The sequence below is a fragment of the Cygnus olor genome, chromosome 5 (genome assembly GCF_009769625.2).
Source record: "Cygnus olor isolate bCygOlo1 chromosome 5, bCygOlo1.pri.v2, whole genome shotgun sequence".
Lineage (NCBI taxonomy): Eukaryota > Metazoa > Chordata > Aves > Anseriformes > Anatidae > Cygnus > Cygnus olor.
Window position 1 is genome coordinate 48,527,088 of NC_049173.1, and position 15,900 is coordinate 48,542,987.

The 15,900-nt window shown below is 38.8% G+C and overlaps 2 protein-coding genes across 4 annotated transcripts in view; both read right to left on the reverse strand.

Annotated features, from left to right (window-relative positions):
- The window catches only part of SHANK2 (SH3 and multiple ankyrin repeat domains 2), a 350,898-nt gene that overhangs the window by 20,435 nt on the left and 314,563 nt on the right, over positions 1–15,900 (reverse strand). For 2 of the 3 annotated variants that reach the window (XM_040558301.1, XM_040558302.1), the window contains exon 22: positions 14,439–14,459. The exons of the other annotated variant lie outside the window; for it this stretch is intronic. In XM_040558301.1, the coding sequence (XP_040414235.1) occupies positions 14,439–14,459 (21 nt within the window). The remainder of the gene's footprint in view (positions 1–14,438; positions 14,460–15,900) is intronic. 3 annotated transcript variants of the gene reach the window in all.
- Positions 1,841–11,408, reverse strand: LOC121070728. Its single transcript, XM_040558304.1, has 2 exons — positions 7,486–11,408; positions 1,841–2,989 (listed from the first exon to the last, which is right to left on the reverse strand). Exons 1-2 carry the CDS (start codon positions 7,562–7,564, stop codon positions 2,130–2,132), a joined length of 939 nt encoding a protein of 312 aa, XP_040414238.1. The 5' UTR covers positions 7,565–11,408; the 3' UTR covers positions 1,841–2,129.

A 15,900-nucleotide genomic window follows, 5' to 3' on the forward strand; every position in this document is an offset into this window, starting at 1 on the left:
ATTTGTATTTAGCTTTATTCAAACTCATCCCAAAGAAATAAGACGTAAGCATATTGGGACAAACTTCCACTTGCCTCTGCCTTTAACTAGGCTGTTCATATCCACATTACCAGCGTGCAAACCATGTATGCACCAGAAACACATGTTCAAAAGGCTGTTCATATTGGAGTAATTTGTCAGGCTTACTAATGGACTTCTCTCCCAACCTCCATGTGATCTTAAATAACCTGCAGCATGTGTTTCTTGTACCGGTGAGAGGGGAGTCTTACAAGCTTGTGTTGGAAATTCTCTGAGAATACTTTTACAAACAGTTTTAACAAAAGAGAGAGAAAAAAGCCATGGAAGGGGTGCAAAAATTTGCACTTGACCTGTGTCGACAGCGTGGCCGAAGAAGCACGCCCCCAACGGTAGTCTTAGAAGGAACGCAGCTGAATGTAGGTGGAAGGGAAGAAATATTCTGTACTGCAAAGAGCCTACACTGGAGGTTGGCCATGCCAGCTGCATTTCATCATTAAACCGTTCATTTAGCAAAGTACAGCCACAAGCACGCACGCACACACGCTTACAAGGGAGCAATTTGTGGCTGACTGGTAGAATAACAAAATGTTGTATCTGCTTTATTTTGATCAACTACAGTCTCAGAGAAAGACGGAAAAGAAGAGGCTATGGCTGACTGGACAGAGAGTGCAGCTCAGTTATAATCATAGAAGAGGATTTTTAGGCCTACAATTACTCTCTATTATTTGCCAGAGGAGGAATTCATCGCTGCTTTGCATATAAACTCTTCTGAACCTTTACAAAAAGTTACAACAGTATGTGGAGAGTCAAACACAGGAGCCATGCTACACCTGTGATAATTAGTTACCACGCTCAAGGGGCTCCTGGTAACAGCATCCTTCCAGAGAACTGTCAGGGATACCACATGGATAAGCCAGTCTGATGCCTCTGCATGCATACAGCAATTTGAGTGCCACTATATTAAATTCCCCCGAGAGAGGCAGCACCAACAGATATAAAATAATTTATTGCGAAGTGCATTTCCATCTGCCCTGTGGGTTACCAATTGCACCCGTGTTCTGCTCAGGGTGCCAGCCCTCAGGAAATTAGATGACCTAAAGGCACAGAAAGTAGTTTGCATTTTATCAACATGTAGGTCATCTCTGATGAAAAGCTCTTAATCACAGACATAGTAGCACAGTACCCAACAGCATGTCATGACTTTTACATTCTCAAGAGGTCTGGCTGCTAGGCAAGTTTCTTTTTTTTTTTTTTCTTTTCTTTTCATTTTCTTAAATAATTAATATGTGATAATTACAGGGGACAGTCTCCTCCTAGTAGATTTGGTGCAGGAGATGGCTCTTATCCCCGTAGAACACATTGCTTAGTGACTCCTGTTTCAGATCCCCGGACTCTCTCAGAGGAAAAATTATAATGCTGCCCATCCAACCACCAGATCCATCATAAAAGGAACTTTGAAAATGAGAGTCAGGTGCCTAGATAGATCTGGTGGCACATTACTATACAGGCCCCAAAAGATAAATATGAGGTATGATCCTGGCAACATTACTTATTATACAACATAGCCAAGACATGTGGATTAGCTCCACCGAGGGTCTTAGAAAGTGAGCTTGTCAGACCCACAGAGGATAAGAATGATCATGATCCGGTACAGGCTAACCCCAACACCTCAGGCTGGCATGCCAGAAACACCAGGCAAAGACTGATCGAACACAGTTTTGGAGGCGAGTATTGCCAAGACCTGTATACTTACCACCAAGTCCAGAATGCTTGCTCAGAGGGGGTGGGATAATGGAGAAAGAAAACTCAAAAAACAGCTGCCTCAAGAAATGACTTGTATTTGTAAGAAAAGCAATGAATGCCTGGCACAGAGTAAAAAAATGCTTGTATGAAGTTAAAGTGAAAGAACAGAGGCAAATGTTCTTAAAATACCAGCAGCACACATTGTTAACAGTGCAAATATAAACTACAAAATGTTAGACTAATCTAGTCAGCCAGAATACAATGTTAGCCAATGTAGGAAATGGTTGAATTCTGCCACTGATGGCCTTATGGCTAAGAATTAAAAGGACAGGCACATTAAAAAAAACCCTAAAAATCCTATGGTGTGGTTATTTTTTCTTCCCTCCCCCTTTTGCCTGGCGTGTAGGCATGGGCAATGAGGCCCTCTCAGTTATGGCTCTCTGCAGCCGGCCACTGCGACAAGGCAGCGTGGCCTGCGGTGGTTCTCGAGAGTCGCTCGTCCCTTCGGCCCCTGGTAAGCAGACAGTGGAGGCTGCCACTGCATCCTCACCAGTCCATGTCGAGGCACAGGTTAACTCAACATGGGGGGTGGCTCTTTGGGAGATTCGTGTTTCAAGGACCTGCGTCCTTGGCTGCTTAAGGAAAGCTAAAATCTCTGACAGGTAGTTATGGATGGCTCTTGTGGAGGTAGCCACAATGCCCAGCTGCAGCTCCATGCGGCCCATGGACTGTGACATGAGACCCATGGACTGTGCATGCTCCCTCTTGATATTTTCCAGCAGCTGCACAATCCTACTGTTGGTTTCCATCAACAGCTTCTCTCCCTCTGTTAGCTGGGGCTGCCCTCTCCAACCCCGATCCCTAGGGACAGGCTCAACACCGCGGTGCTCTTCATTCATTTCATCATTGCCCTCCTCCTCAGGAGAGTCACTTTCAAACTGAGGAGTCCTACTGAGTGACTGATCCCCGGGAGACTGTATGTCCATGGTACACTCCGGAGTCCGCGCTGGTGTTTGAAATCCCTCAAAATCCTCCCCAACGTTGCTGTGCGTTTCAGATGAGGACAACGGCCACTGCCAGCTCTCTGTGGTCCTGGCCGGCGAGTCTTCGTCAGAGGCAGGCACCGAGGATTCCTGTTCTTCGGCCGGCGTGGACGGCGAGCTCCCTCGGTGACGGCCAGCTTGCCCCGAGGATCCAGGAACCTCCCCATCTTGTTCCCCAGTGACATCTGGCAATCAAATAGAGGAGCAACAACCACTGTATCTGAGGCCAGGCAGATGGAGGTATCTACATGCATTGGACAACACATAGAAAGAAGCCAGTTGGGAAGCCAGAGTGTATGTGTTTGGGCAAACGGAAGGGCGGACTAAAGTTTAGTGACTGCATTGGGCAAGTGGCAGTTGACATTATTAACCACTTTTTATATAAATGCACACTGTCCTGTACCCGCAACACACACAGCCATGCTGCATCCCAAGGCAGGAGCTACCAATTCACCTCATTGTGACTGTGACAGGAAATGTCAGTGAACCTATCAAAAAGCTCACCTATGCACTGTAGTGGTGTCAGTCAGAAATCCCTGGGATGAGCTCAGGGCCAAGTGTCCAATTGAGCTTCCTGTGGTGCCAGATGTGCTCCTCACTGGCTGAGGGCAGCCCTTTGTTGTTCTGAAGCACTGCTGGCTATCTTCGCTTTTGTCCGACGTCTCACGTCACCCCCACCCCTAGTGGGCTCTCTCCCAAATCACTGCTGCAGGGTGACGGCGGCTGTCCACAGCATTTATCCTGTGAGCAATGCCCTCCCCAACATTTGCCAGATTTTCTCGCTCTTTTCTCCAAACAGTAGGTAAAGCTATCTGAGGGCATTGCTCGCCAGGATCTCATTGTCTTCTGAAAATAAGTTTTGCCCTCCCCTGGCTACCTCTTCCCTTGCCTGAGGGCGTATGATGGAAATTGGGGTGCAAGCACTTCCCTGCGGTGGCTTGGTGTGCAAAGAGGCATTGTTACAGATGTTAACAAGGAGGATATAATGTATGTGCTTACTCTAAATCCTCCGGTACATAAAATGCACTACCAAAGACTAGAGATGCCTAAGCTTTTTGCACCCACAGCGATCATCAGCTCGGAGTAGAGCATGACCTGCCCAGCGCCATTCTTGATTACATGAGCCAGTGGCCAAAACTCTCACCCTTTCCATGCTTAAATAATAATAAAAAAATTGTTTAGGGGGGACAATTTGGTCATTAGAAATTAATCTGGGGTGGTCTGGCTAAAATGTTGAAATGTGGTAGCCCAAAGAGCCTGTATTCCTCATGCTCAGGCAAGGGATATATGAGAGAAGCACTGTTGTTGGTAAGAACCTGAAGAGCAGAGGCTGGCTGTTGCTAGATGGCTGGCTGGCTGTGCTGCTCACGCTGCAGTGGTCTGAATGCCGGGTCAGTGTCAGGTCTACCAATCTCTGACATCCCAGTCTTGAAAAATGTTATTTTCTAAGGGTTAATTTCTGCTCTTTGGAATAGTTTATATGCTGCTCTTTGGATCTCGGCTTGAAGCTGTGAGCTTACGTCTGGAAGGTATTGCTGAGGTCAGGTTAAAATGCTACTTCTGCTTCTGTTTATGATTTTTTTTTTTTGATTTTACATAGTTTTAAATGAAAGCTCTTTCTGATAGACCCAAGGATCCTTCCTTATTTATATCCATCCCTGTCTATCCTAATTCTAATGTGGCACTCATTATTTCTACACCCAAGTGTCTCCAATATTATATTGCTCTGAAAGGGATTCTGTGCAGCTTGATATAATTATAATTTTTTAAATGCTAAAGTCATGGATATTATTTATGCATTTAACTTATTCACTACTTCAAAGTATTCACATTCAAAGTATTCACATTATGTCTCTGTCTAGTTGGACTGTCCAGTTGCATGTTTTATGGAAAGTGAGGATGAAATCGTATTTGTAAAAAGGCATGAGCTCCTTATGAAAATGGATTTTTAGGGACAAACTGTCATGCAATCACTGGCTCCCCTACTCCATGGAGATTTGAAAGGGACTATATCAACCTAACTGCAGTACCTGCTTCTTCCTTTGCAATGCTTTTCCCCCGTTGCCTTACTAATACAGCCATAGCTGCAATCCCTCATTAACAAATCTCTCTTAACAACTATAGTGTAGGACCATGAAATTATTTCTCAACATTTTCTTACTTGAGTACACATGAAAAAAAGAAAAAAAGAAAAACAAAACAGGGGACCTATTTTAACCACACATAGCAAACACACATTTCAGTTAAAATCTATGAAATCGGAGAAAGATAAGGGATTATATATATTCATTCTGGTAGAGCCACTGGTCATACAAATATCTTTGAATTTCTTTTGACATCTCATCAGAAAATTCTCTATATTTGAAAACTCCATTTTCCTGACACGTTCTAAACAGAACCCACCTAGCAATTGGTAAGTAATAGAACCAAACTAAATTAAAAATCAAAAACTGAAACAAAACAAAATAAAGAACTCCAAAGCCCACATTAATTTATGAGTATTTCTGTAAATAGTTCCACTGAGTTTAGATTGTTAAGGTTCAGGGGGATCATAACAACTTTGTTATTTGTGCAAATTTACACATTTGCCAGAGGCTTGTAAAGAAATGTATCTCTGAAAAAGCATGATAACACTTTTGCAAAGTCCCTAATTCTCTATGAAAATGTACCATTTGCCATCCTCCTCATTGATACTTTCAGCCTTTCAGAGCTAAAAGAAAAGCATCTGGCATAGGTGACCAATAACACAAATGACAAAGAATCCAATCAAACAGTCTGAAAACCCATGGGCAGAAAGTTAATTGTGGAAACTATTGGCGAATACTTATGAATAATGAATACATTCACAGGTTTTAGGATAGGTTTGTTAACTTGACTAGCAATGAAAAGGAGGAATATTCATTAACGGTTATTATTCGTAACAAAGTGTTCAACAATTCTAGTCACTTCTGTTTCTGGAAGCTTTATCAAGCGTTGATGTGGGGCATGGGGGAAACCAAGGGTGTGTTACATGGTCTCACACAAACTTTTGTTCACTGCTGAACAATCATGGGAAATCTGCCTCAAGGTGAATGGCTGACACCACAGTGATGAATGTGTCAGTCTCTACCCAATAAATCCATTCCTTGACGACCAAAGGTCACCCTAGATTCAGACTGGATCTTGTTAAGATGATGGCACCAGCTGCTGGGTTGGTGCTGTGGAAAAGGCGTGCCAGTTACATACAGTAGGGCATCGGTAAACTTGGTTTGGCTGGAAACTGCCCTGATCCAGTGAAGAGGCTTGCTGCTTTGAACAGCAAGATTAAGACTGGCTGAAACAGTTACCTAAACAAACTGCCTTTACCTCATTTCCTTAGCAAAGAGGTGACTTCTTAAATAAATGAATAAATAAATAATGAGAGAGTGCTAAGACTGCCAAGCCAAAATTGGCTACGGACCAATCTGTACATCAACATGGTTGACCTTACTTGGTCGTTAATGAGCTTTATAAAAAAAAGTCTGTCTCATTTAAAACTAACCTTAAAATAAAGTGGGTACAAAGAAGCACAGCTAGCTTCTTTAGGTGTTGAAGCAAAGGGACGAGGTCAGATTCTCTGATTTTTCTAGTTGTTTCGACCTTATGCATCATTCCTACATGCAGCATCGTGCTCACAGTGATATATACAACTTACAGGCAAAACACATTGGTTGTGTCTTTTTATATATATCTTCATATTATCTTTATATCTTTATATTTATAGCTAGTGATACCAGCCAACAAACTGACAATCTTCAGAGTTGTGACCTGCTTCATGTTCCTAAACTAATGTCCCTTGCTCTGAAAGGGCATGACTCCCAGTTTGGTCCTTAAATGACCAAGTAAGGGAATCAGAAAGGAGCATGCATATCGGCTGAAGAAAATATGAATGTCTGGCAGTCAGTGATCCACTGCACTTTAGCTTCAGTGCTTGATCACTGTGAATACTATGCAGATATTTCAAAAAGTCACCTGGGACTCTCAGGTTTCTGTAGAATGTTTTACCTCACTGATCCTGTTATGTTAAAACAAAAAGTGAGATCTGTTATTAAAGTGGTTCATGTAATAGTGACTAGTGAATCAGCATCAAAGTCCTAACTATTTTCCTTTCTTTTCTGTTGTCAGACAAGTTCTCTGTTTCTGCAGCGAAGGCTGTAGCTGGCTGCTTGTATGGGTGTTTGCACTGGGCTGATACAGGGCTTGGTCTGATGTGGCGTATCTGTGGTGCAATTGCTCCTGGTGGCCACAGGAGAACCACTTGGTCTTTTGTGCCTGCAGGGGTGACCTGTGGTTTGCCCAATCCTGTTCTGAACATCATGACGAGAAACCAGGATTATGAAGCCTCTGTGTTCATGAATACATCTTTCATTTTGGAGCACTGCTCTACCATGCTGTTGCCTTGCGCCATAACATTTGTGACCATGCTTTCCTACTGACAGTCCTTCAAGTTTGTTATTAGACATAGTTAGGATTGTAGCAATTATCTGGTTGAGATACACAGAGAACTGAACAGTTGATTCAGCTGTAGGGATAGAAGACCAAGACAGAGGCCAAGAACAGAGCAGGGTTTTGGATATAGACAAACTTTAGAGACATCAGAGGTATTTCTTTAACTTTTGTTCAGTGAAGAACATTTGAGACTTATGCCTGTGTTGTGCCTTACCTGCCACTTGGACTGGCAGTTGATCCCTCCCCTGAGATGTGCTGTTCTTTAAGAATCCCTCCTTTTGAAATCCCACCATTTCTGTTTCACCTCTGCTACCGGACCGTTGCCTTTTCCATTATATTTCCTTTTCAGATTCCCCACCAGAAGAGCTGGACGTGAGGGGTGGGGTACCGTCTTCCTGCTGACAGGTAGGTGGAGATGTTCCTTGGCCACAACAAGTGGGCCAGGAGCTCAACAACAGCGGTACCACAGTTGGGGAGCTTCCTGGGACCTGCCTCTGCTGCTCTGGACCTGGGCCTCTGCCTGTATCTGCATCATGCCTCCTGGGGTGGGTGCATTTTTCAAACTGCTTAGGTACCAAGGTGACAGATGCCTTGTAAATACCTAAGATAGATACAGACAGAAACTGTACCAGGCGCAATCAGTTATGCAAAACTTCATACAATGCCAATTGCACCTATATGCTGTAGTATCACCCACCTTTTCTAGCATCTGCAGTCAACCACAGTCAAATATTTGTATTTTTCCTTTTGAAAAGTGATGGAAACACAGGACATTCATTCTTCCTTGGTGTCAACCGGTCTAGAAACTTAGCCCTTAATGTCAGGTACTGCATATGCACATATTTTGTTCCATCGTCTTCCCTAAATATGAGTTTGCAAGTTTAGTTTAATTCTTTCATTAATCAATACAATTTGTGTTTCTTTGTCAATAATCTGTAAATATCATTTACATAAGCAGTACTAAAACTAAAGGGGTAGTCTTATGTGTGCATATTAAAAATGCATAAAGATGCATTTAAACTACATAAAAATATGGTTGTGGTGTTGCTTTTATCTTATGTGTTGATTTTTAAAATTTCCTTTATATTAAACTACAGATAGCTCATTTTTAGCATAAAGATTGGAAATTAATATGCATATATATAATCATAAATTTCCATGTACAAAACAACAACAACAAACTGTCTAAAACAAGTAGGTACTCTTATTCCCATTACATTCCTTTTAGATTTTTGTCACTTCCCATACAGAGGCAAAAGACCTTGCCCTGCTTATTTTGTGAAAGAATGGTTGGGAAGGAACTTGATAAATACTTCAGGCTGAATGTCTGTGTGTTGGGGGGAACTGTATAAAGGATAATTTGGGCAAACAGTACATATGGGAATCTAGCCAATGCTCTCAAAGAAACAGATAAAATTCTGGAAGAGATTTCTAATACTAAAGGGTGGTGTATGTTGGGGGTGGGAAGTGGCAGAATTATAAGAACCTACTGATTTCAAAAGCAAGGTTGATCAGGCTACAGAAGTTCATATGATAATGATGCTTGTCATAGAAGCAATTGTATTCGATGAATAAATCTCTAGGGCCCCTGGGGAAAAACAGATGACTTATTTGCAGATGGTTAAAAAGGAATCTCTGTTGTATTAGCTATGCCAACTGAAAACTAATGCATTTTTTTAGCTATTCAAATGTGAAAAATCAAAGACCAAAACTAGGTAAGGTATAGCTAGGTCTTCAATACACTGTTCAGAATTTAAAGGCTAACCATAGCTAAATAATTGTTTCAGTGGAAGAATATTAAAGGTTTAGATTTAAACTCAAGTTTGTTTATGATCATATTTACAGGAAAGAAACAGCAAGTTGAGCCCATGTCATACAAATGTTATAATTAAAAACACACAAAAATGGAATGATTTGAGTTTTCATTTAGAAAATTAGGCTAATACTCATAAATCTGCTACCATGAGCACATTTTAATCTGGAAATTAACTTGTTCCAGGCCCACTGCAAATGAGCAATTTGCAGGACTGTGCTTAAGTCACAGTGCCAAAATATTTACCATATTGCAGACAATAGGCAGAGAACATTACTTTAACTGTTACCATGAGGAAATAACAAAAGTGCTTTGCAATACAGTCAAAACCATAAGCCATTCAAAACACCTTCCTTTCATGAAAACTGAGTAAAAATACGTGTATGTTGTCTGGGACACTGTAAACTCTACAACGTACACAAAAATTCAAAAATTGGAAAATTAGGTAAAATAAATCAGTAAAACATAAAAATTGCTTCATGAGTAAAATTAATCATTTAACATTGAATATCTACAAATACCATTAAATGTTTTATACAAAATGATTTGTATGTATTCACATTAAGGAACTATCAAAACTTTCTCTAAAGAAAGTCTTATTTGGGTTTCTAGGCTTGAAAATATCTCCACATTAGTACATACAAGTCACATTAACATATTATAATCACACAATCAAAAGTAATTTTAAGGAAGGCAGAAAATTGATATTTGTCCAAATTATTTCTATAGATACAATTTTCAAGTACCAGCTCTTTAACAGTATGTTCAATTAATGAAGTTATTATATAGGCATTTAAAATGCACCTGCAATGCTGCAGCCTTACAATTCAGCCTACCTTGAAAGAGGAATGGTCATTGTCTAACACTGGTTTCTGTTTAAGAACAAAAACAAAGCAGAGAATATAGTCAATACCCACTCCTACCCTGCAAGCCAGGTGGAATTTAAGTGGCAATTTGATGTTCTGTTTAAGAGACAGCATTTGAAAATTTGGCCTTGTCACAAAAGAAAGACAATCAATTGAAAGAAACCAAAAAGAAAGGTGGAGGACCTAAGACACTTGCAGCCTTCTCTGTTCTTACACTTGCTTTCACACTTCACTTCCACACCGAGGGGAAAAAACAAGCAAACTATGATGAATTATCTAAAAACATTTATTTTCAATTATATTAGGAATTAGTTAACATGGACATATGAACATTTGAAGAAAAAAAAAAAAGAGAGAGAGAAATAGCAGCAAAGCGAGTTTTGAGATGAGGGAGATAAGTCCTTCATCTCCCTGGCTCCTGAAAAAGAGAGAGAATACATTAAAAGTGCTGAAAAGTTTTCCATTGCCCTAACTGTATGACGTTGGGAAATACATGCAATTTTAACTGTTCCTCAAGCACTCATGATTATGAGTATGTTGTTAGATATTCAATTAATAATATCTGAATATAACAAGTGACACTCACATATGCCAACGTGTTTCATTCATCTGGCTCCAAATGCTACAAAACCAACGTTTTCTTTAACACTTACAATTCTTTTTCCAACTTCTTTTATACCATTGTCTTGTTGGTTGATGCAGAAAGGTTTTGAAAACCTTTTCAATTACTGTCCTGTAGCAAAGAAAACCAAGTATTATGAAAGGGCACTACAAACGCTAGAGAATAATCTAACAAAATCAAAATAATACTAATGTAAATGAGGAGAACACCCACACAGTGACTCAATTGACCTCTCTGCTCAGGGATTCCCAGTGCTTTCAAAATGTCAGTTAAAGTTCCCACATTAAGCAGTACAAAACTTGTTTTGAAGAAGTACTCAGTCCCGACAGTTACCTGTTAATTTAAGATTCTATGCCAAAAGTTGCTAAAAATCAGCACTTTTTTTTTTTCCCCTGTGGAAAATCTAGGCTTAGTGTTTTTCTCCTTGAAACATGCTGAATTTCAATACTTTTCTCTTATGAAGTGTTTTAAAAGCAGGTATGTTGTAGTTATGGTAGAAATCCTATACCTTCTTACATTGTTGAGGACTCCACATGAGATAAACTACAAGTCATAATACCTGTAGCCTTGCTCCATCAGCATGAAGATGGAGCCCATATTTTGTCACATATGTACATCACAAATTCCACTCAGAGTCACTGCCTCATGCTTTTGAAAATGACAATCGTATGACAACCTTTATCTTATTATTGCTACCTCATTAGAATTTCAAACAGGTAATGCAAATCAATTACTTACAAGGACAACCTTCAAGAATTCTTCATTAAGCCTGATGCCTTTTGATCTCATCTTCTAAAATACAGTGTCTGGTGAAGATCAGAAAACCTTCTTCCTACACAGAATCGCTGTAGATACTGGAAACTATCAAAGAAGTTGATGCTGTCAGCGCTGTAAGAGTTGCTTTGATGCTTTTCCATTGTTTCCTGCAGACAAATCTCCATCATCAACTCCATCATATTGAAATAAAAAAAATGACTTTGAACCCAGACGTCTTTTGTGAGTGCTTTCTTCAAACACAACATAACACATTAAGCTAATCCACTGTTTGGCATTCATTTATATATATTTGCTCTGCAATTTCATTGTTTCAGATGCCATTAGAATGCGCCACCTTTGAAACAATGGACAACAGGTATGAGATGAAGTGCGAACGTTTATTGCAGACAGAGCTAATAATATTTCTTTTGAATGCCAACAACTGATATTTTTTCCATTCAAATGTCGCTAAGACCTGGTGCCAGGTAACAATACCCTATGTTGATGATATCACAGTTATTCTGTATCAGAGAGACAGCACTAGCATCTAAACTGTTTAAAGGAGAAAATCCTACATCTGTATTAGGTATTTTAGGCCACAACAAAACCCAAAGATCAGCATCAACACATACAGAGGGATTATTTTACTTAGACTACATATCAAATATATATAAAGAAAATCCCACCAAACCCCCAGAGCTCACAACTGACACTCTTCTGACACTGTCAAAGCAGTACTTTGATATGGAAGAATTATCTTATCATTCTATTTCACCATGAAAATTTAGCCTACTCTATACTTATTTTTCTCCTTTCTCTTAAATTCTTGAGATATCTCCCAAGGATATTTATATTAGCTTTTAATTTAATCTGTCTACTTTACCTTCCACTGACAAGCCCAAATTACTCACTAAATCAAACCCACTTCTGGCAGTAAAAAGCTTATCAGCATGAAACTTTTGAATCATGCATCTATATATTTACAGATCTTAGTTTATGAATGTATTCGTTAAGTATCGTATCACTTTAAAATTCTCCATTCACAAGAAGTTATCAATAAGCACACAAAAATAAAAACTGAAAGTACAACCCTTCAAAAGCAAGCTTTTCATGAGACATGTAAAATTTTTACGAATTGTTAAATTTATTATTTTAAAATATTCATTTTGAAACTCTAATGATATCTTTTTTTGTAGTGATGATGAAAATTATAATTGGAACAAACGCATCAGGAGTTTAATATTTTTTCTTTTAATATTTTATTTTTAGAGTATTTTCAAATCTTCAATTTGAAATTTCTTTCAAATTTCTTTCAAATCTTTAATTTGCTGCATGAATATTTTAGTTATTCTTCAGTTTTAATAGGCTAACTACATATTAACTAGAAATATATTGTAAGTACTGCCTCCAAAAAACTTGCTGCTACAACTGTTAGTCTATCCGTTGTTGAAAACCTACAAGTCACAAAGGAAAAAAAGACCTCCCTGACATCCCATAAAATCCAGAAAATAGTTTTACTGTTAGAATCACATCCCCTTCAAACATACAGTTTGAAGGTGGATGTTATTTCTCCGAGTTAGGCAGTTGCTGAAAGTAGAAAGTCAGTGGCACTAAGTATAGTTTACCTTTTAGTAATTTGTGCTATGAAAATGCAGTAACATGGTAATACTGCCTGTGACATACTACGAACTTTTTGCGACTTAACGATTTTATATCAATTTAGACACAAATATCTTCTACCCTGAATATAAAAATACCGCCTATGCGCTTCCCTTTTCCCAGCCTCCCAATGAGCCAGAACCCCCGTCCAAAGACGACCAAAAGCGGTCAAACAGAACTACAAAAGCTATCAGTTCCATCTTAATGCTTCCCTCACCTACAACCCAGAAAACTGTATTTTTGCTTGACAGAAAGCTCTACAATAACAATGTAAAAATTTTTGATATGCTGCCAAAACATATGTTTTAGAAAAATACCAGTAGCAATTGAGTTTATTTATTATATTCTTTGAATTGAGAATGGAAAATACCACTAGCTGGAACCCGTGTTAGTGACCTAAAAGGAGGTCAGGAAAGAACAGAAAAAAAAGAGAGGAAAATAACCTGATTTCTTCCTGTTTAACGATAAAAAGCAAAAGCTCCACTACTGAGAGAAGACATTGCCTACAGCCTAACTTTCCTTTCAGGGACACTGAACTTTGTCAAAGAGCAGGACACAGACTGTTTTACCAGCTACCACCCAGGGGCCCAGAGAGGTTTGAGGATCTTCCTTGGGCTAGATGCCATGAAAACGTGTAAATGACACAGTCCTTGCTCGGGAGAGCTTACAATCTAAAAAAGCAAAATGACATACAGGAGTATGGAAAAATACAGCTAAACACAAACAAACTTTGTATACATATATATACAGTTACATTTATAAAAACTATTAAAATAGCATTGCTACCTCTACCTGTCCCTCTGCCTAGCCATTACTTAGATGATTGCTTAATAAGGATCATAGGGGAAGTGGGTTTTAAGGAGAGATTTCAGGGAGAAGGTAGTGGCCTTATGAATCAGTTCAGGGAGGGCACTCCATGCATACGGGACAGTGTGGAAGATGTCATATAAAAAACTTAAAATTGTGCAGAGCAGCATTTCTCCAGGTCAAAAATTCAAATGTTGTGTGCAAGATCCCTATTTCCTGAGACAGAGACAGTGTGGTTACGTGAGTAACTTTTGGCCATTAAAAGGACAAGTGAAACCACTAACGTAGGACTACACTGAGGATGTGTTACTGGCCACATATTCTCTGTGGCTGCCAGTTAGCACAGTAACTGTGAGATGATATGGAAGGGTTTGGAAAAGAGTTGGATACAAAGAAGGAGAGAAAGGCAAGATGAGACAAAAGGAAGAAATGTGGGGAATATTTTCAAATGTAGTCTTCTGCTTGAGTTCTTAGTGTGTTTGCAATTTATTAACTAAATAACTAAAAAACATATACAATAACTAATGTACATTTGACACCATAAAATAAACTGGACCATATGCCAACATTTACATTATGTTATTATCCTTCACTATGGAAAGGTGAGAAACAGGTTAAACAAGAGACAAAATGCTTCCCCTTACCCTTCTTCTTCCGTACTGAAGCTTGGAAATAGAAAGGGAATGAACTGTGAATCAATTCTGAAGGTAATTTTATATGCTAAATCCTCGTCTGTTATTTTGAGCACAAACATTTTTCTTCCATCTAAGAAGTCAATCTCTCCCTGCTAACCTGTACTATGCATGAACCTATCAAACCACTGTAGATAAACAGCTTGGCAAAAGCCCAGTTTATCAGGGTTTATACATGAACTGTAAGAAATTGCTCCCCTGCATATAGTAGGGATACATGTACAATGTTTCTCTACATTCTTTTTAAAAAGTAGTAACTGGGACAACTTATTGAAATTATTATAATAGGGCATTTTAATATCTTTGCAGATTGAAGTGGAAAGGAATTGCTAGCAGATGTTATCTGCCATATTTTGGAATAATTCATTTGAAAGAGAACAACTGAGATGGTCTGCTCAGTATTATGGAGAATAGGGCAGCTAAAAATCAGTGAATAAAACCATAAGTAGAGTTCAGAACCAGGCAAAGAAAGTGACTGCAAAGACTGCAAGGTGTATAAATTAAAAAAAAAAATAAAGATCATGTTGCTTAGCTTAGCTAGGAAAACTGACAAAAATATATACTCTAAGGGAAAACAAATTGGGAATTTCTATTTAACATTTTCTTATACTACATAACAAGGGACATTCAATAAAATTAAAGGCATCACATTTAAAACCAATAAAAAGGAAATACATCTGTACACAGCACATAATTAGCCTGTGGAATTCGTTGCCACGAGACATTATTGAGACCATGAGCTTCTTAAGTTCAGAAAAAAGATTACACATATATTGATGAGAACATCCACAGTGTTCTTCTATACATACTTCCTATTTATTTTGTACATATATTTTATAAAACAAATGTTTATTCTTTAAATAGTTTAATGGACATAAAAATGTGGGTGTTCTCATAGTTCATACAGATGTCCAATATATACACATATACATATAAAGATATATAAATTATGTATATATACACACATACAATCTGTGTTTTACGTCAGAAGACAACTTTTAACTGATGATAGTGAGAACATTATCTCCTTGGAAACTTGTTCAGTTGTTGTGCAATTTAAGAATTCTTGTTCCTTCTACTAATAGTCCTTTTACAGGACAAATATTAAAATAGGTAGATCACAGATGTTATTTATAACAGTAGTCATAGTTTGCTAAGATGGCAAATGTTCACAGTATCATGTGGAACTGGTATTTATAGCCGTTAGGAAGATGATAAATATCTGCCATGCTCCAGTATTACTACAACTTTGTTAGGGGATGTACACTTCTGGAGCATGTTTTAGGACTGTTCAGAATAGCAGTCTTGCCACAGTCATATTTGCCCCATCTGGATAAAGATATGGATGGGAAACTTGCTTCAAGATTCAAGTGTGTCCTACGGCTGCTAGTCACAAAAGTTGCAGTGGTTTCTG

Excerpts from the sequence above, each read along its gene's own strand:
- LOC121070728 (XM_040558304.1), bottom strand. The coding sequence starts at position 7,564 with ATGGTGGGATTTCAAAAGGAGGGATTCTTAAAGAACAGCACATCTCAG. Across the intron at positions 2,990-7,485 it reads ACTGCCAGTCCAAGTGGCAG|ATGTCACTGGGGAACAAGAT; the intron begins GTAAGGCACAAC and ends TTTGATTGCCAG.